The sequence below is a fragment of the Loxodonta africana genome, chromosome 22 (genome assembly GCF_030014295.1).
Source record: "Loxodonta africana isolate mLoxAfr1 chromosome 22, mLoxAfr1.hap2, whole genome shotgun sequence".
In the NCBI taxonomy this organism is placed as follows: domain Eukaryota; kingdom Metazoa; phylum Chordata; class Mammalia; order Proboscidea; family Elephantidae; genus Loxodonta; species Loxodonta africana.
The window spans coordinates 14,954,318-14,974,846 of NC_087363.1; the positions used below are offsets into that span (position 1 = coordinate 14,954,318).

Sequence of the window (20,529 nt, forward strand, 5' to 3'; positions counted from 1 at the left end):
GAAGCGTTACTATCTTTACTTTTAATAAGCTAAGAGTGAACTACATTTAAGAAACATTTTTATGTTAATGTTTCATGTGACCACAAAAAGAAAAATCTATAAGATAGGGGAATAGCACTTTGAGGCACTATCTTTTAAGAGTGTGTTCATTCATTTGGTAAATGTTCACTGAGTGCCTACCATGTGCTAGGCACTGTGTAGGCGTTAAAAAGCCAAAAACCAAACCCATTGCTCTTAAGTTGATTCCTACTCATAGCAACCCTATAGGACAGAGTAGAACTGCTCAATATGGTTTCCAAGGAGCCATGGTGGATTTCAACTGTTGACCTTTTGGTTAGCAGGTATAGCTCACTGTAGCTCTTAACCACTGTGCCACCAGGGCTCCATGTAGATATTAGGGAAGATGAAAAAACAAAGCTCTTGACTTTTTTTTTTTTTTTGCTTTTACAAGCACCATTTGGGAAGCTCCCTTTGTGCATTTTATAGTGTCCTTCAGCTAGATCCTCTCTTGAGAAGCTGCATTTGGGCATTTTGTCTCTCAGAGATGTGTTATCAATCTTCTACTGATAACATGTGGGCACTTGGGCATCTGTGTTTTTCTCTGTGTATTTTCTTGCCCCCCTCGACCCCCGCCAAGTGTAGTTATGCCCCCGCAGCCCTGGCGGCGTTTACAAGTACAAGAAGGAAGTCCATGGCATTTTGGGCTCCCTCTCTTACCTTCTCTTGATAAAACTGAGCCCAGAGACATGGCAATTCACACCATTGTCTAAAGCTCACCCTTTTCTTTTTTCCCCCTGCACTATGAAAATTGCCGAAATGCCAGGAGTTTGGTTAGGGCTCAGTAGGCAAGCTTGGAATGTTTTTAATCCTGTGTTCACTGTTCTTGGTAATATTAGAAGAGAAACAGAGCCATGAGTCCAGTCATGCTTTTGGCTGAAGCACGCTACTCTGACTTAAGTGCTCCTCCCGTGGAAAAAAACCCAGGGCTTTAGTTGGCGGTGAACACAACCTGAGCCAGCGATGTGACCTGGCTGCCAATACAAGCAAATGTGATCTGAACCTGCATTAGTAGAAGGCTGATGGCTGGGACATGGAAGATAATAGTCCCAGGGTATACTCTGCAGTGGTCAGATCACACCTGGAGGATGGCGTTTCCTCCTGGGCACCTTATTTTAAGAGTGATATTGACAAGTTGGAGTATGCCCAAGTTGGGCAACAGGATGATAAATGGCCTAAAGACCATCTTCTTTGAGGAACAGTTAGAGAACTGGGATAGTTTACCCTGGAAACTAAAAGGCATGAGGGTTGTGGGATCATTGATTTCAAATATTCTCAGGGCTATCATGTAGAAGAGTTGGACTCTTTTGTGTTATCTCAGCAATCACTACTTAGCCCAGTATAAAAAAGTGGCTGATTTTGTCTCCATAAAAAGAAGAATTTACTAGCCTTTATGAACATCCATAAAATAGCAGCTCTGCAAAGTAGTGACATCACCTTAATCAGAACTGTTAGAATGGAGCATGGCTGACCAAATATGAAGAGGTTTAGAGAATATTCATGAATGGAATGGAAGGCTTGGAGATACAACCAACTATACCCAAGATGTTTTCAGATTCAAACATTCTAATGATGGAAATTTAGAAAAGAAGGAAGCATCGGTACTGTTTTTTCTCAGATTCAATACAAGATTTAATCACAGAAACTTAAAATTGACGCTAAAGCTGATTATTGAAGTTGTGAGAGTCAAGAGGAAAAAAAGCTATGGGAACTCTGTTTTCCCTGGTGGCTTTGGACTCTGCGTATAAAGGTTTGAGCAGTAGTGTCTTATTTTTGTTGTTGTTTTAACAGACTGAATGGATTTTTTTTTTTACTTTTAAAGTTCTCTACAGCCCTGGCTGTGCTTTCTTATAAATTGTCTATTGTTTTTAGAGCACTATATTTTGACAAGATTACCATTAACCCAAAATTATAAACCAGCACGTCAGAGAACAGTAGTTTGTGTCAACATGTCAAAGAACCAGGCCTGTGAAATGACTGGTGTTTAAGCTTATTAATCATTAATAATGAAGTAAAATGAAGTAGCATCCAGTAAAATGTGTGCTTTGGGATAGCTTGGATCTTCCCAACTGTAGGTGAGATAAGTCATTTATGCTTTACCAATACAGAAACTGGGTCTTGCAGCTTGTTACTATGATCATGGGTGGAGCTTGAGCTAGAATCCAGGTCTTCAAACTTCTAGTCCAGTGCTTTTCTAACACAATAGGCTACTGTTCTTTCCTAAGAGTAAGCTTAGAGATTTACTTAAGTGCAGAACACAGATTTTCCCTATTAACTACAGTGGGTCTCTGGAGCAGGATGTTAACTTGCTTTGGCCAAAGACTTGGCCTCTAACATTAGTGCTGTCCCCTAGTTCATCTTATGTCCTAAAGAGGGCTTCCAAAAGCATCACTACTGATCTCTGCGGATAAGTGACCCTCTCCAAACAAAATTCCCAAGGGTGTGGAGAGGACAATGTTCGTCAAACAGGGTGGATTTGTCTGGGCAGTATTGCAAAATGCTTACAAGCTCAGGCTGAGTCAGAGACTTGGGTTTGTTTAAATCTCTATTCTGCTGCCTCCTAGCTGTGCGACTGTCATCTCACAGACCCTCAGTTTCCTTATCTGTAAAATGGGAATTATAGAACCTACCTTTTTGGGCTATTGAGAGGATTACATATGATATCGTGTGTAAAAGTTGTTTTTTAGAAAAATGTTTGATGTGAGTTAGTATGAATTGTTTTGTCCATTTTTCTATTGGAGTATTATTGTGTTCCCTATTTATTTTCACCATGCTGTTCATACTCCGCATAGTAGGCGGTGAATAAATCCTAGTCAGTGCTATCATGCTGACCATTTTTGCTATGTGCGGACGAGTTGATTCTAATTCATAGCGACCCTATAGGACAGAGTAGAACTGCCCCCATAGGGTTTCCAAGGCTGTAAATTTTTACAGAAGCAGACTGTCGAATATTTCTCACTGGCCTTTGGGTTAGCAGCCGAGCAATTAACCATTGCACCACCAGGGCTCCTTATGCTAACCAATAATCTGTAACATTTCAACAGGCCAAGTGCCTTGTGGGTGTTCAGCCCAGTGTTTCTCTCTGCGAATACAAAGCTGCAAGAGACCTAAGGCCCTTACCAAAGTGTTAAGTAAGAACAATCTTCAGATTACTGTATAGGCTAACCTGCCCAACCTGGGCTTCCAGGAGGGTCTGGTAAATTGAGTGAGCCATAAGCAACCAAGCCAAGAAGGGTGGAGTGAGAACTGCTGAGTGAAGGCACAGATCTCTGAATCAGAAGATTGCGTGAGTAGACGAACTGTAAACCGGCGTCGAAGGTGTAATACTTGTTGGGCTAGAGCCGCCCCAAACTTCAGTTTCCTCATCTGCAAAACGAAACGTCTACCCCCTAGGCATGGTGTGAAGATGTGACGTGAGGATTCAGCGAGGTAGTATTTGTAAAGTACTTGGCACATCACTTGGCAGACAGTAAGTGCTCAATAATTGCTGGTCACCATTACCATGAAGTTTCAATGATTTAATAATGGACCTTGTAACTCCAAGAATAATTTATCCCCTGGTCACTGGACTGCGAACGACGGTGACAAGGATTCCTTAACCACCGTTTCAGCTTTGGAGAGCTTAAAGACAGGAAGACAAGGCATTGCTTAACCCCCCAAAGCGCCGGCGTGACGTCCCCACGTCCGCACGGTGGCCCGGGCGCCCAGCGCGCAGCCGGGTCCGTGGGGTCACGTGGGCCGCGGCCCCGCCCCGGTGAGCCGCTCCCCGGCGGCTGCGGCTGCGGCAGCGGCGGCTGCGCTTGCGCGGAGCCAGGCGCGCTCTGCGGAGCGGTCGGCTGTGGAGGCGGCGCGAATAGCGAGGGGGCGGCCGATGGCTCTGCGGGGCCTGGCCGGGTCGGGGCCCAGCTCCCGCGGGCCGTTGGACGAGACAGTGGCGGCGGCCCTGGAGAACGCGGCTCCGGCCGTGGTGGCGGCGGAAGGCGCGGCGGAGGAGGATGAGGAGGACGAGGGCCGCGGCCGGGGCCTGCTGCGCTGGGACGGCTTCTCTGCCTGGCTGCACTGCGTGTGCGTGGTGGGCTTCGACCTGGAGCTGGGCCAGGCCGTGGAGGTGAGGCCCGGCTGCACCTGGCCCCCGTCCCGTCCCCGCACGGGGCGACCGGCCTGGACCTGGGCCGCCACGCATCCGGGCGTGGCCGACCCCTCGGCCGGTCCGGCCGGGCTGCGGGCTGCGGGCTGCGGGCCACGGGCAGCTCCCCTGGGAGTGTCGTGGGCTGCGGCTAGGGGTGGAAAGCTCTCTCGGGGCCCCTCCTAAATACTTGTTAATGCTCTGGTTTTGTTTTGTTTTGTTTTGTTTTAAACGCAGACCGAAGGACTGTAACCAAAGGGTTAGCGGCACCCGGAGAAAGCTGCACGCAGGATGCTTGTTTTGGACTTTGAGGAGGGAAACAATGCCCGACACAGGGCGAATTGCAGTAGTTAAACCTTGCCCACCCAACTTTCTAGACACAGACTGTTTGGTAATTTGCAGTAACTCTTAGAACATTTCGCTCAGACAGCCCAAGTGCTTATTCTCAGCATGCGCTTTCTCTTCTTCTGTTCCTCATTTCTGTTACTTCTTGATGTTGCTTCAGGAAGAGTAAGCCTGAAATCCGATGTCAGGATGAATGAAGGGAATATATTCTGTGAATCTGTCAAGTTGTCTGTCTTTATGGCACTTTATTGAAAGGCCTTTGAATACGGCCTGTTCTTGATGTTCTTTTCGGTCCTTTTTGTAGCTTAAGTGCATGCTTGCTTTGTTTTTTATGTAGCCAAGCAAAACATTACCAAAACATCGTATGTTTAGAAGATTTTTTTGTTTTGCTGGCAATGCCAGATTTTAGTGAACCCTCTTATTCTGACATTAGTGGCATGAGCTGGCTGAGAAAATTGACCAGGGAGGTTTTTCTGAATGCAGACTTACTGCATTTGTATTCATCCTGCCTTCTTGGTCTTTTATGGTTAGGCAGTGCAGTAAACATTATCACTAAGATCTAGGCATTATGCTAGTTGCTCGGCACACAAATGTGAACTGTATGCTCTAACCATGTATTTGTGGACTGAGACTACAATTTAGACGAGAACCAAGAATTAATGACAGAAGCGGATTGGGCCAAATGCAGTGCCTGGTACATAGTAAAACCAAAAAAACCAAACCCACTTCCATCGAGTCAATTCCAACTCATAGCCACCCTCTAGGACAGAGAGGAGTGCCTGGTGGATTCGAACTGCTGACCTGTTGGTTAGCAGCCGTAGCACTTAATCACTACGCCACCAGGGTTTCCTGACACATAGTGGTGTTGATTAAATACTTGTTAATATCATTAGTGAATTCATGAACAATTCTTTACTGAGGTGGAAACAAGAGTCCATCCATAAAGACTTTGAAGAAGAGATTTATAAGCCATTTGTCATTTACATTGACATGCTAGCATGAAGTTGTTATGTACAGCAAAATACAATTTAACCAGAAAGCATAGGATTGGGTTGTTTTAATTGACTGCGTGTGTGTGTGTGTGTGAAAATATACACAACAAAACATACACCCGTTTGGCGATTTTCACAGGTAGTTCATTGACAGTGATTACATACTTCACGTTGTGCCTCCATTCTCACTGTTTCTGCACCTGTTGTTTCACCGCCCTTGGCATATACAATCTGCCCCTTAAAGTCCTCATGTGTGCTTTAGGGTTACTGTTTTCACTTCAATCTCATATATCTGTTTCTTCAATACGGCTCAATGCTCAAAGCAGTCATTATTTATGGAGCTGAATTTTTATGATGACTTCATAGAACAAGTTTTGGCTCAACGTTCAAAAGTTGTTTCTAGGCAATAGATTTGAGGGTCCCGCCGGTCTCAATGTGTCCAGAAAGTCTATTTTCCACTAAGAATTTGAAGTTTTGTTCCACAATTTTCCTCCTTGTGATGAAGATTCATCTATTGGGTCCCTTATCAAAAGGCTCAGTAATGGTAGCTGGGTACCATCCTTTTCTTCTGGTCTCAGAGAGGCAATTAGACCTTCTTGATTCCTTGGATCTTGATTCCATTTTCTTCTTGATTCTTGGATCGCCTTATTTCTCTCTTGCTACAGGATGGCCATTCACAAGCTTTTAAGATCCCAGGCACTACCCACTGAACTAGAAGGAAGAGCAGAAACTCTTAAAATAATATTAGGCCAATTGACTGGACAGGCCCATGAAACCACCGCTACAAATACTTGAAGCAAGAAAACTAATTCCATGAGGTGTTTACTTGTACCTAAGTAGTATAAACAGCTGCAGCCTTTTTTTTTTTTTCTTGTAAAATTAAATGTAGCATTTTATTTGTCATTTTACACCCCCTTTTAAAAAAATTTTCTCGGGAACAGTTTAGTGATAAATCAGTTGAAACATTCAAATTCTGTAACCATTATGCTTACGCAATTTTCCCATCATCACAGGCAGACATTCAGTACTTCTAATACAATGATTTCCACTCATCCTAACACTCCTGGTAACCCATGGTAAACACTGGTTTTTATATGTTTTGCTATTCTTGTCATTTTATATGCTTGAGACCATGCAGTGTTTTTCCTTTCATGATTGACTTACGTCACTCAACATGGTGTCTTCAAGGTTCATCCATTTTGTAGCATGTGTCAGGTCTTCATTTTACCTTAAGGCTGAGTAATATTCATGGTACGTATGTACCATGTGTTATTTATCCATTCATCAGCTGGGGGGCACTTGGATTGTTTGTCTTTTTGCCATTGTGAATAGTGCTGCATTGAACATTGCAGTACATATGTCTTTTCATGTCTCCACTTTAATGTCCCTGGGGTATGTACCTAGGAGTGGAATTATTGGATCATCTGGGAGGTCTGTTTCTGATTTTTTGAGGAATCACTATATTGTTTTCCAAAACAGTTGTACCATTTTACGTTCTCACCAGCAGTGGATAAGGATTCCTATCTCCCCACGTCCCGGCCAATATTGTTCTCAGTTTTTTTTGATCATTGCCGTTCTGATAGGGGTGAGGTGGTATCTCATTGTGGTTTTGATTTGCATCTTTTTTTTTTTTTTTTTAATGGCTAGTGATGATGACCATCTTTTCATGTATTTGTTAGCTGCTTAAATCTCCTCTTTGGAGATGTGCCTGTTCATGTCTTTGCCCATTTTTTGATCAGGTTGTTTGCCTTTTTGTTACTAAGTTGGAGGAGGTTTATATATATTTTGGATATTAGATCCTTATCAGATATGTGGTTCTAAAAGATTTTTTCCCAATCTGTAGGTTGTCTTTTTACTCTTGATAAAGGATTTTGATGAACACAGTTTTTATGAGGTTCCAGTTAACTATTTTGTTTTCTGTTGCTCATAAGTTTGTTGTTGTATTTAACAGTCTGTCATTAAAGAAAACTAAGTCCCATAGATTTGCCTCTCAGTTTTCTTCCAGGAACTTTATAGTTTTTGCGTTAATATTTAGGCCCTTGATCCATTTTGTTTTTGTGTATGGTGTACAGAATGGGTCCTGCTTTATTCTTCTGCATGTGGAAATCAGTTTTGCCAGTATTACTTGTTGAAAATACTGTTCCTTCCCCATTGAATAGACTTAGCGCCCTTGTCAAAGATCAGTTGTCCGTAGATGCATAGATTTATTTCTGGGTTCTCGATTCTATTCCATTGTCTATGTGTCTATCATTAAACCATTTTTGATAACTAAAAGAGATCCTTTTGAATTGTCATTATTTGGAGTATTCATTATAACATGGGGACCCCGGTAGTGCAGTGGTTAAGAACTCGGCTACTAACCAAAAGGTTGGCAGTTCAAATCCACCAGCTGCTCCTTGGAAATCCTATGGGGCAGTTCTACTCTGACCTACAGGGTTGCTATGAGTTGGAATCGACTTGACGGCAAGTATTTTTTTTTTTTATCATATGAGCATATTTTTCTGATTAAATAAACGGAATACTCCATAATTGAGGTGCTGCAAAATGTGTATCATTGAAAGACTTATTTTTAATTTGATTTCCCGCAGTATATGCTACAGAGTTTAAGTCCGTAGTTCTTGATTGTTTTTGCATCTTGAACCTTTTAAAAAGCTTATTAAAAAACTTTGTTCATTGGAAGAAATGGTCACTGATACAGAATTACGTATATACTTCCATGGACTGTCTCGGGTAATCCGTGGATCCACTATTCTGTCGTCCCCAAATTTAGGATGATTTGATTTTAGCAAATCCACTCTAGAAGTTGTAGGAAGAAGGAGGCATTATATCTTTTCACCTTACTTATTCAGTCTGTCTGCTGAACAAATAACCTGAGAAGTTGGACTAGATGAAGAAGAATGTGGCATCAGGATTGGAGGAAGACTCATTAACAACCGGTGGTATGCAGATGGCACTACCTTGCTTGCCGAAAATGAAGACAGCGTGAAACACCGGTGAAGTCCTTAAGCATGGTTTACACCTGAATGTGAATAAAATGAAAATTTTCACAATGACTGATAGAAAACATCGTGATAAATGGAGAAAAAATTGAAGTTGTGAAAGAATTCATTCTACTGGGATCAATAATCAGCATCCTTGGAAGCAGCAGTTAAGAAATCAAATGATGTGTTGCATTGGGCACATCTGCAAAAGACCTCTTTAACGTTTTAGAAAGCAAAGATGTAACTTCGATAACTACGGTGCGCCTGGCCCAAGCCATGGTATTTTTCAGTTGCCTCATATGCATGAGAAAGTTGGATAATGAAAAAAGAAGGCAGAAGAAGAATTGATGCATTTGAACTGTGGCGTTGGCAAAGAATATTGAATATACTGTGGACTACTGGAAGAACAAACAAATAGAAGAAATACAACCAGAATGTTTCTTAGAACTGATCTTGGTAAGATTTCAGCCTGCTTACTTCGGTCATGTCATTAGAAAAGACTAATTGCTAGAAAAGGACATCATATTTGCTAAAGTAGAGGGCCAATGAAAAGAAGGGAAGTCCTCAGTGAGATGAATTGACACAGTAGCTGCAACGATGGACTCGAAACATATCGACAATCATGAAGATGGCGCAGGACCAGGCAGCGTTTCATTCTGTTATACGTAAGGTTGCTGTGAGTTGGAGCCAACTCCATGGTGACTAACAAGAGAATGAGAATGGGGGTGATTCCCTAATAAAGGATCCAAAGAAAGATAAAAATGTTAAGATGCAAACGTAAACATGGCCCCACCAAAAAAAAAAAAAAAGTTGCAAAACACAATTTTGTTTTCCTGAGAGAGAAATGTAGGATATTGTACTTTGCCACTTTTAAAATGAAGAAGAAGGGAACACAGATTAGTAATTAATGTAATTAGAAAGTTGAAAATGTATTTCACTTTTGTATTGTTGCATATTAAGGAAAATGACGGGAGGAATGGCTGGGAATGGACAAGGTGAGTGTGTAATTGTGTGGGGAGAAGCAGTCTCATTCCTACTCCTGCAATACACAACCATGGGGACTAAAGGAAAATTACTTAAAGAATAGATAAAAACTTAAGTTTGGACAGTAATATCCTGGAACCCACCTGTATTATCTAAAAGGCAGTTATTGAATCTTAGACTTGAGAGGTACTTAAGAGGCTGTTCTGCCAGGCCAGAAAGTACACGTTGCAGGTTTTTAACAAATGGGTAAACTGTGCCACTTATTTGAACTTAAATCCCTACTAAAGAGGCAGTATAGGAGAGTGATTAAGAACTCAGACTTAAGAGCTGGGCTGCCTAGGTTTGAATCTGTGACCCCAGGCAAGTGAGTCTGTCTGAACCTCTTATTCCTCCTCTGTAACAGGATACCCATTGCCATCGAGTCCGACTCAGCGACCCTGTGGGACAGAGTAGAGCTGCCCCTAGGATTTCCAAGGCTGTAATCTTTCAAGAGGAAACTGTGGTGTTCTAGTGGTTTAAGAGTTCAGCTATTAACCAGAAGGTTGACAGTTCAAATCTACCAGCCACTCCTTGGAAACCCTGTGGGACAGTGTTCTACTCTGTCCTACAGGGCCTCTATGAGTTGGAATCGACTCAACGGCAACAGGGTTTGTTTTTTTTTTTTTTAAATCTTTCGAGAAGCAGACTGCCACATATTTCCCCACAGAGCCGCTGATGGGTTCAAACCAACAACCTTAAGGTTAGCAGCTGAGCACTTTAACTGCTGCACCACCAGGGCTCCTTCTATAACGCGATAACAGTACTTATTTCATGACATTGTGAGGATTAGGTAACTTACTATTAGTAAAGCCTTTGGAACAGTGCCTGGGACATAGTAAGATGTAAGCCTGTACTTGGGAAGCATTGATTTTCTTGAAAGTCACTTTTTAAAATTTTCGGTGGAGTAAACTCCTAACTTTTGTGAAGTTGTAGATTTGGGGCTTTAGTATTCCCACTTGTAAAATGAAGCCGATGTATTAGAATCAGTATTTTTTTTTTTTTAAACTGGGGAGCTTCTTTTCCTCTGCATAAAAACAAATCTAATGTGGAACCTTAATAGTTCTACTCTGGTTTAATGAGAAATTTGCTGTAAGACGATTAGGGTGTTTCAAGTCACAAATATAGTGGCACTTCAGAAAGTGGGTAAAGCCCAGAACTGCACAAGCCTCTTATGTTCTTTTTCATAGGCCTTGTTTATGCCTCATGCCATCTGCAAACTGACTTCCTCTGCTCTTAGCTTTATGCTGGGGAAGCTGCCCTTCTGGCCACTTGAAGAGGTTGAGTCTGTCTGTCTCATTTTTAACACCCGAGGAAGGTACCCAGTCTGGTTGGAGCAGATTCCCACTCTGATACAATCAGCTGAAGACCTGGGTGGATGGGGAAGTACTCTACGTTGTATGAAATGTGTGCCAGGGGCTCTGTCCTAAGTGCCGGGGACAGTTAGGGAGGTCTTTGAGCTGGGAAGAGACCCCAAGGGGTGTGCTCAGCTTCTTTTCCACAGAATCCAAGTGTGCTCTGGAACAAGGTATGAAATTCTCTGGATTTTATCTACTCTTTGTCACTTCTAGCTCTGAAATAACCTGATATATAGTAAAGCCTTCATTATCTGAACCCAGAATTGCCTCATTTATTCACAGTTGGGGTTTATTTATTTATTTTTTTTTCTGATTGAGTAATAACGTTCATTGTTGAAAATTTGGCAAGAAAAGAAAATTATGAACACCAGAAAACGTCACTCAGTTCTGCTACTAAGAGGCAACTGCTTTTAATATTTTCCATTTTGGTTAATGCTTTTTTTTCTTTATTCAATTTTGTATCTGTCAAGGATTTGATTGTTAGGAACAGAAACCTTCTCAAATAAATTTAAGGGAGATTTATTACAGAGATTCCAGGCAGTCTTCTGGAACTCAGTTGTAGGAAGCAGGTATAAGCCTTATGGGATTTGGAAAGCCCCAGGCTTTTGCCTTTGTCTTTGTATCTGGACCTATGTGTGTAGTCTTTTGTCTCTGCTGCTTTTTGCTGGTCTCTTCCGTTTTCCATGCTGAGGCTGGTGTCCTCTCCACGAGTCTCAAGTCTCTGCCCTCCCCATAATTTCACTTGACTTCGAGTTACCATGGTGGTGATTTTAGCTTAGCTCTACTCTTATTCCAGAGCCAGGCTGAAGCTTAATTCAAATCCTGGAGTATCTGATTGGCTCAGCGTGGGCACCACTGTTGTTCATTCAGCTGTGGTCAGGAGACAGGGTCACAGTTACAGAGTGGTCACTTAGGCTCATCCCTACAACAGAGAAGGGGTCACTTCCAAAGCCTGGACTGGGCAGCAGTCCCTAGACATGTCTGTTACAGGGTTCTGCTTTTATTGATAAACATTCTCATAAACAATTTGCCAGATTAAAGACTTTATAAGTAAAATTTTATGGAACATAATATGTTTCCTTAATTTTTTTTTTTGCAATGCATGGGGTTATTTGCTGCCTATATACACATGTTGGAGATGTTCTGTCTCTCGTGAACTCTTAGCAGTTCACGTTGTTGTTACTACTGTCGAGTCAGCTCCTACTCATGGTGACCCCATGCACAATGACATGGAAAGCTGCCTGGTCCTGTGCAGTGAGGGCAGTGGTGGTTCAGTGCTCCAGTTCTCGCCTTCAGTGTGGGAGATCCAAGTTCATTTCCAGCCAGTGCACCTCATGTACAGCTACCTCTCACCTGTCAGTGGAGACTTGTGTTGCTATGATGCTAAACATGTTTCAGTGGCACTTCCAGACTAAGACTATGAAGAAAGCATTTCGTAGTAGGTTGTTATTTCTACAATTTGAGATCACCTTCTGAACATCTCAAATCCAGTTGTTGCCAAGTTGATTCTGACTCATGACGACTCCATGTGTGTCACAGTAGAACTGTGATCCATAGCATGGTCAGTGGCTGATTTTTTAGAAGTAGGTTGTTGACCTTTCTTCCAAGGCACCTTGGTCAGCAACCGAATGCGTTAAGCGTTAACCGTCTGTATCATCTAGGGACTCCGTGAACCTCTTAGGCCCTAGATTTTACAAGAATGGAGATATCATTGAGGAATTTTTTCTTTTTAAAAATTATGACCTATCAATTTCTTAGAATTTGCAGCTTATGAAATAGTCATAAACTTTGAGTTTTTGAACACCTGCTAGTTGATTTTGATGAATTTTTTTAACTGCGTCTCATTTTCCTCAACTGTAAAGGGGGAAATAATACCCTGAGAGTGTTGTTGGAGGTACTAAGTGAGATAATGAATGTGAGAATTTATGCCTCAGTGTCAGTCCCTTTTTCCAATTAGTGTCCTGATGCATTAGTGTTTGACCATTCCTAGCTGTTCCCTCAACCCGAAATTGATTTATTTTTTTTAAAGATAACACAGTTTTGTATGTGAATCATCAGCATTAAATGTACTTCCGGGGAGTCGGGCTTATTAGATTTGATTTTGCTTATAATCTATTATATAGCATATATGTATATACATATAGTTTATATTTCATCTCTTGTTGAAAAGAATTTCAAGTCACTTATATAAAAAGCAGGACAGTTTATCCTTAACATATAGTGTAAGTCATAGATTTCATTCTGATTACTGATTTCCGTAAAAATAAATTATTAACAAATTGATAATTTTTTTTAATATTTGGGGGCATAAAATAGCTTTATGTATTGAATGGAGTGTTCTAGCTCTGGCTTGGGGGTGAAGGGAAGCTTATGTTACATTTTTTTAGAGCACTTACCAGAAATGACTCCTTTCTTCCCCATTTCTGCTTTTTTGGGCCACTGCTTATTCCCCCTCCTCTCTTAGCATGGTGGAGTCTGGAGAAGTCATGGCAGTTTACTTTATCTGAGCTAAGTTTCTGTTTATTCCTTTGAGAAGGATAAAGGCAGTTTCATGAAGGGTTGTTTCCCTTTTGTTTGACCTTGCTTTCTTTCCTTGCCTCTAAACTGGGTGATCCTTAGCTTCAGCAGTTGATCCTCACTAAGTTTATTGTTTTAATTGAAATGTGTTGTGTGTAGTTGTTTGTTACTCTGCGTCTCATTGAACCATCTGTTTTGTAGATATTAATGGGGCAACAACCATCCCCCAGGCATAGGTATGTGCTGGGGATATAGCCTTGCTCATCCCTGCTGTAATGGAGTTTATAATGTAGCAGGGGAGATAGGCCATTAAACAGTGAGTGTTAGGATAGGAGGAAGTGCAGGGTACTGATAATGGCCTATAAATTTCCTTGTGAACTAGTAGCACTTAAGAGTAAAAAAAAAAAGAAATTTTTTTTTTTTTTTTTTTAGTAGCTTGACATAATTCAGTGATTTGAGGGTTAAAGCCTTGGTGGCCTCGTGAACTTTAGGGCCCCAGATTTTACAAAGGCTCTGATTCTGTTATGAATTTGTATAATCCCAGTCTGGAGATGATCTGGGACATCTTTCTGTCCAGTTGATTGCTCACAAGTGCCTCATGTGTTTTGTTTTAACTATGATAAGGTGGCGTAGTGGTTAAGTGCTACTGCTGCTAAGCAAAAGGTCAGCATTTCGAATCCGCCAGGCGCTCCTTGGAAACTCTATGGGGCAGTTCTACTCTGTCCTACAGGGTTGCTATGAGTCGGAATCAACTCGACGGCAGTGGGTTTATAATAAGTGATGTGAAACACAGACATTTGCATCTAAACTTTACTCTTTTTTGAGAAAAGTGTTTCATTGATCAAGGTTTCCACTAGTGTAGTTTAGTTTAGATCTTGGGTAAACTGTAGGCTTAAAGCAAGTCCCAGCCTGGTCCTGATACTGTGATATCAGGCCATTTTTTCCCACTTTTAAAAATAAATAAACCTTTTTATTGAAGTATAACATAATACAGAAAAGCACACTCATCCTAAGTCTGTAGTTTGATATATTTTCACAAAGTGAACGTACCCATGTAATTACCACATAGATCAAAAAACAATATTACCACTGCCCCCAAAATTTCCCTTATATCCCCTTTCGGTCACAATCACCCACTTCCCCTCCCACAAAGGATAACCACTTATCCATACCAGACCAGTTCCTGGAATCTTAGGTGAACACAAGTTGATTCTCAGAGCTTTTCTAAATTCAATTAGAGGTAACCTGACATCATTACAGGTCACCCAAGCATACTCTTGTCTTTTCCAAGAATGCTTATGCCCTCTCCCCTTAACCTGTTTTACCTAGTTAACTTATTTTTATGATTGAGCTTGGATGTCACCAGCTCTTAGTGTGCTGTTTTTTTATTTGTAGCCCTGGCACAGCTTAGCCCTTCTGGAGTGAGACTGCTGTCATCATTATCCTTTTGACATCTGATCTTTATTACTCTGCCTGTGTTTCTGACCAGTTACCCTTGGTCCACCAGATAAATCTCCCTGAATTATTTTGACTAAGTTTATCTCAAGGTCTTTATTTCCTCTTTAACCTTACCAGCTGAAATTCCCAACTCCCCAACTCAGACCATCTTGCCACATACACCATAACTTGTTTCTTGTCACATACTGCATATCACCAGTATCTTTCCAGCTCAACTAGGGAATCATTCTGTTGATTCCTATTGGTCAGATTGGGTAATTTTAAATCCAAAACAAAATTATGCTTTGGGATGGTGGAAAAAGGGTGGCAAAACTCCTGCTGGTGCTCATTTTGTGCATGTTAGCAAGAGATCACCATACAGACATTGGCATTTTGTCTTTCATAGCTTTAAGCTTGGTTATAGCTTGATCAGAGAGACTGATATACTGGTTATCGTGTTAGTTCAGCTGCTATTACAGACACCCAGAATAATAGTGGCTTCAATCAGATAGAAGCTTATTATTTTCTTGTGAGAATCGTAGGAAGGCAGTTAGTTCAGGCAGGTGTGGTGGTCCACAGTCATCCTGGACTCCTGTCTCACTCTGCCATTCTCAATACATGCCATCAGTTTTGTGGTGTAAGATCACTGACTGCTCATCATGTCTGCGTACTAGCCATTGGAAATTTTTCTGTAGGCTTAATTTGTTTTTCTTTTCAACTTTTTATTTTGAAGTATTTTTAAACCTGCAGAAAAGTTAGAGGAATAGTCCACCAGATACCCTTTTAATTCAGTACCGAATTCACTTCTGAGGTTCACCCTTCAGCCAAAGATTAGACAGGTCTGTAGGGCCAACAGTAACACATGTGAGGATCGTGCTTCATGGTTCAGTCATGTCTTAGGGACTAATGGGGACATGTGCCCAAAAGCAAAGATGAGAAGGCAGGAAAGGGCAGGAAAACTGGGCGAATGGAAACAGGGAACTTGGGGTGGAGAAGGGGAGAGTTTTATACATCACGGTCTTGGCAACCAGTGTCACAAAACAATTTGTGTATTAACTGTTTAATAAGAAACTAATTTGCTCTGTAAACTTTCAAACCTAAATGATAATAATAATAAAAAAGAGGAATAGTGTTGTTATTGCTGTTGAGTTGGCTCCAACTTATGGTGACCTACCTTAAGTAAAACAGAATGAAACACTGTTAGGTTCTGCGCCATCTCCATGATGTTTGAAATGTTCGAGCCCATCGTTGTGGCATTTGTGTCAGCCCATGTCATTGAGGTTTTCCCTAATTTTTGCTAAGCCTCTACTTCATCAAACATGATGCCTTTTTCTAGCAATTGTTCTTTTCTGACGACGTGTCCAAAGTACGCAGACAAATTTATGACCAACTTATTAGTTCTTCCAGCAGTCCACAGTATATTCAACATTCTTTGCCAGCATCACAGTTCAAACGCATCAATTCTTCTGTCTCCTTTTTATTGTCCAGCTTTCACGTGCAAGCATGAAGTGATTGAAAAGACCATGGCTTGGGTCAAGTGCACCTTAGCCATCAAAGTGACATCTTTGATTTTTAAAACTTTAAAGAAGTCTTTTGCCACATATATGCCCAATGCTGTATGTCTCCTAATTTCTCAACTGCTGCTTCTGTGGACGTTGATTGTTGATCTAAGTAGAACGAAATCCTTGAAAACTTGATTTCTTTACCATTTATCATAATGTTGTTTGTTGGTCCAGAATAGCATAAAAAATACTTGTAAACCATTTTACCATATTTGCACTCTTTATTTCCTCCCCCCTTCCCCATTTCTCTTCTTTATGTGTGTATATAAGGAGCCCTGGTGGTGCAGTGGTTAAGCACTCAGCTGCTAACCAAAAGGTCAGCAGTTCGAACCCACTAGCTGTTCTGCGGGAGAAAGATGTGGCAGTCTGCTTCCATAAAGATTACAACCTTAAAAACCCTATAGGGCAGTTCTCCTCGGTCATGTAGGGTCACTCTGAGTTGGAATTGACTCAACAGCAGTGGGTTTTAGGTTTATGTACATACGTGTGTGTTTACATATATGCATGTATGTGTATAAAACGTCCATTTGGGCAACATCCGACTTTGTATACATCTGTGGTCGCATAAAGTTATAATAAGGTTCAGAAATCTCCATTGGAGAAGGAGAAACGTAGTGACGTAACTGGACATCGAGAACCCAACAGCTTCCCACGCACAATGCGTGTATCTCATGTCTCTTATACAAAGTGATTGTGCTGTCAGGTGTATAATGGTACAGTACATATATAACCTATAACACATATATCTTGGTAAACCTGTTGCCGTGGAGTTGATTCCGACTCATAGCGACCCTACAGGGCAGAGTAGAACCCCCCCACAGGGTTTCCAAGGAGTGGCTGGTGGATTCAAACTGCCGACCTTTTGGTTAGTAGCCGAGTGCTTAACCACTAAAGCCTGTGTTACTGGCTTACGTATGTACTGTACTGTACTTTTTATTGTTATTTTAATGCGAACTGTGCCTACTTAATGGAAACCCTGGTGGAGTAGTGATTAAATGCTATGGCAGCTAACCAAAAGGTCAGCAGTTCAAATCCACCAGGTGCTCCTTGGAAACTCTGTGGGGCAATTCTGCTCTGTCCTATAGGGCCCCTATGAGTTGGAATCAACTTGACGGCAGTGGATTAGGTTTCTCCGTGCTTACAAATAAAAAGTTTACCATATAACAGTGTATGCTTCAACTCGTAGGCAGCAGCATCCAATTTCATGTATCGCGCATCTCTTGAGTGTTGTAGCGTTATCTCTGTTTAACTTTCTTTCAAAAATATTACTGCGAAGTGTATCACAGCTCCCCCAAACACAGCAAAACCAGTGTTAGTGATGGCAGCAAGAGGCAAAGGAGAAGTATCGATTTAGAAGTGAAACAAAAGGTTATTACGCAACATGAAGGTATTAAGGGACACATGACTGTACGTATATATATACATGTGTATGCCTGTCCATATTTCTATGTATTATATATTTTTTGGGAGGAAACAATACAACATAGATGATATTTTCTTGCCGTGTCCGTTTAAGAACAATACCTGGAAGCTGTAAACGCTGTTTGTTACCTGCTGTAGGTCAAAACCTGGTCACATATCCACAGTAGCTGCAAGAAAGGTTGGGAAATCTTAATCCTGGGCGGTCATAGGCCTGGCTAAAATTCATGGGTTCTATTAATAAAGGGAGAACGAAAGAATGGATGTTGGGAGACAACAAGCAGTTACTGCCATGTCTGGGAACAGTTTTAATCTTACACAATCGAAGATGTATTTTGACATGTTTCTAAGCTTCGGTTTTACAATATGATCTTTTATAAATAAAATGGTAACTTGGAAGTCTTTGGGAGTCAAGGATATGTGTGCATGAAAATTTTACACCGTTCCATAACTTTGAATTAAAGGATTGTTCTACCTAGAATATGGAGGAATCTGTTAATGCTTAATGAAAATGAGGCTAAATATTTACATTTCGATAAGTGTAAGCTGTTTTTATATCATTGGGAGTCTATATATTTGAGTTATTTTGTGTTTTCCAAACTTTTCTGATCATAAAAATCATCTGGAATTCAGAATCAGGTTTCCAGGTGATTATTATGGGGGAGCATGTTTGTTATGTAAGTTTTTGAAGTATCTCTTTAGATAACACTTTGTTTTTCTTGTAAACCAGCTATTCTCAAAATGCCGGGTAAGTACTTCTGGGGGTTTCTGAAACCATTTCAAGGAATCTGTAGGATCTTTATTTTTCCAACTACTTTTCCAACTACATATCTGATCTGAGCTTGTCTTCATATACTTCAACCAAAGCAACATTTTGCAGTAGTGTGAACGCAGAAGTAGCTATGAGGATCTAGCTATTTTTATAAAGCCAGGCATTAAAGAGATTTTGTGTATTAAAGGTGTAAAACAATTCCACCCTTCTCACTAACTTTTAAAATATGTATAGTTTTTTTAATAAAAATGTAATATTCATGTTAATAATAGGTTATCTTTATTTTAAAATAAATATCTGAAAACTTTGTTAATTTTAATTTCTAATATTGTGAATGTTGTTAGGTATAACCCAGATAAACTAAAGCTCTTTGGGATCCTCATAATTTTTAAGAGAGTGAAGTGGTCCTGGGACCCAAAATTTTAAGAATTGCTGTTTTAAACTTGAAGTTTGAGATGCTTTGATTAGTTGACTTGTGGGAGGCAGGATAACGTAGTGATTAAGTAGACTGCAAAGTTAGACTAGAGTTGGAACCTTGGTTCCAGTACTTCGTAGATGTGGTCTTCGGGAAGTCACTCAGAATATGCTTCAGCTCCTCTTGTATAAACAGGAGTAATGGGACCAACCTTCACAGAGTTGCTGTAAGAATTAAATGAAGTGTATGAGGCACCAAGGGCAATGCCTGGCGCATAGCATGCACTCAGCAGCTCCTGGCCATGTTATCACCGACATGTGGTGGACGTATGGTTGGTGGGTTTTGTGGATTCTACATAGAGGAAGCAGGGCTAAGAGCCTGGGTTGCTTCTTTGATTGCACTACTGCTTTAAAAAGACAGTTTGTTATAATTGATTTACCTATAACTTAGTTAAAAAATCTGCTTCTGACTGGCCAGTGATGTTTGATTTCTTCCTAATAATTCCTTTTTCCGGTGCTCATTCCATTATTATAGTCCTCATGCCTAGTGCTTCCTAGTAGTTTCTTACTAAGGGAATTGGAAAATAAATGGGAATTAGAAAAACTAGAGAAGGTCAGCCTTACATGTATTATCTCATAAATTCCTTTAACCACCCTAATTTTTAAATACTAATTATTAACCTCCGTTTTAATGAGGAAACTGAAACTTAGGTAACTTGCCCAAAATCACGTACTTAATAAACTAGAATTTAAACCCAGGTCCTTCTGACTCCAAAGCCCTTCTTTCTTGACTATGTTATCCTTGTAAAAAATTAAACCAGTTTTTTTAATACTTAGAGAAAATTGAAGCAAAGTAGAAATGTGAAATGCAGTGGTAACTGAAGCTAAACACCTCAGTTACTGGGAGTGAGGATGTACCTTCATTCCTGTCTTCTCCTTTATATCTAATGCTAAGTGGATTATTAAACTGGAGGCAACCTTTATTACCTAGGGCCATTTTGTGAGTTGTATATGAGATGTTTTTAGCATTTTTATAGTCCTTTAAATGGCAAAATGCTTTAAAATTCCTATGAAATGAACAGTAGACAACTTCTATTTGGAGAAAAGAGTAACTGAACTAGTGTGACCTATGTCAGTGACATATAAGTGTTAGGTTTCTTGAATGTAGGTATTCCTTTTTTTTATATACAGGGCTTTAGGGACCAGTTCATATTTTTGGACCAGGAAAAAAACAGTGGCCACGGTGGGAAAAGGCTTGTAGATCTGAGTATTTGCATTCAGGGGTGAATAGAAAATCTCAAAGATGATTTGGATTTAGGACTGAAAAAACAATTGCAGTGGTTCTTGGCAACTGAGTTTTTTATTTACACAAGAAGAAAGCAGATAAAGATAATTAAAAGTAAGCTCATTTGAAATTGCAGAAATTATGACACCATGTTTCTTGCTTACTTCACATTTCATGGAGTGATGCTGCTGTGAAGACTGCTCATTTCCAGCTTCAGTTTCTGTAAGAAGCTCTGATACCTGTG

The 20,529-nt window shown here is 40.7% G+C and overlaps 1 protein-coding gene across 2 annotated transcripts in view; it reads left to right on the top strand.

The window, feature by feature from the left end:
* The first annotated feature begins 3,898 nt into the window (after positions 1–3,898).
* The window catches only part of DENND6A (DENN domain containing 6A), a 73,016-nt gene continuing 56,385 nt past the window's right edge, over positions 3,899–20,529 (top strand). The window contains exons 1-2 of one of the 2 annotated variants that reach the window (XM_023547595.2): positions 4,008–4,165; positions 4,421–4,574. In XM_023547595.2, coding sequence (XP_023403363.1) covers positions 4,053–4,165; positions 4,421–4,574 — 267 coding nt within the window. In that variant the 5' untranslated portion in view covers positions 4,008–4,052. Of the gene's footprint in view, positions 4,166–4,420; positions 4,575–20,529 lie in introns of both variants that reach the window. The other variant, XM_003410046.4, reaches the window with a different exon arrangement.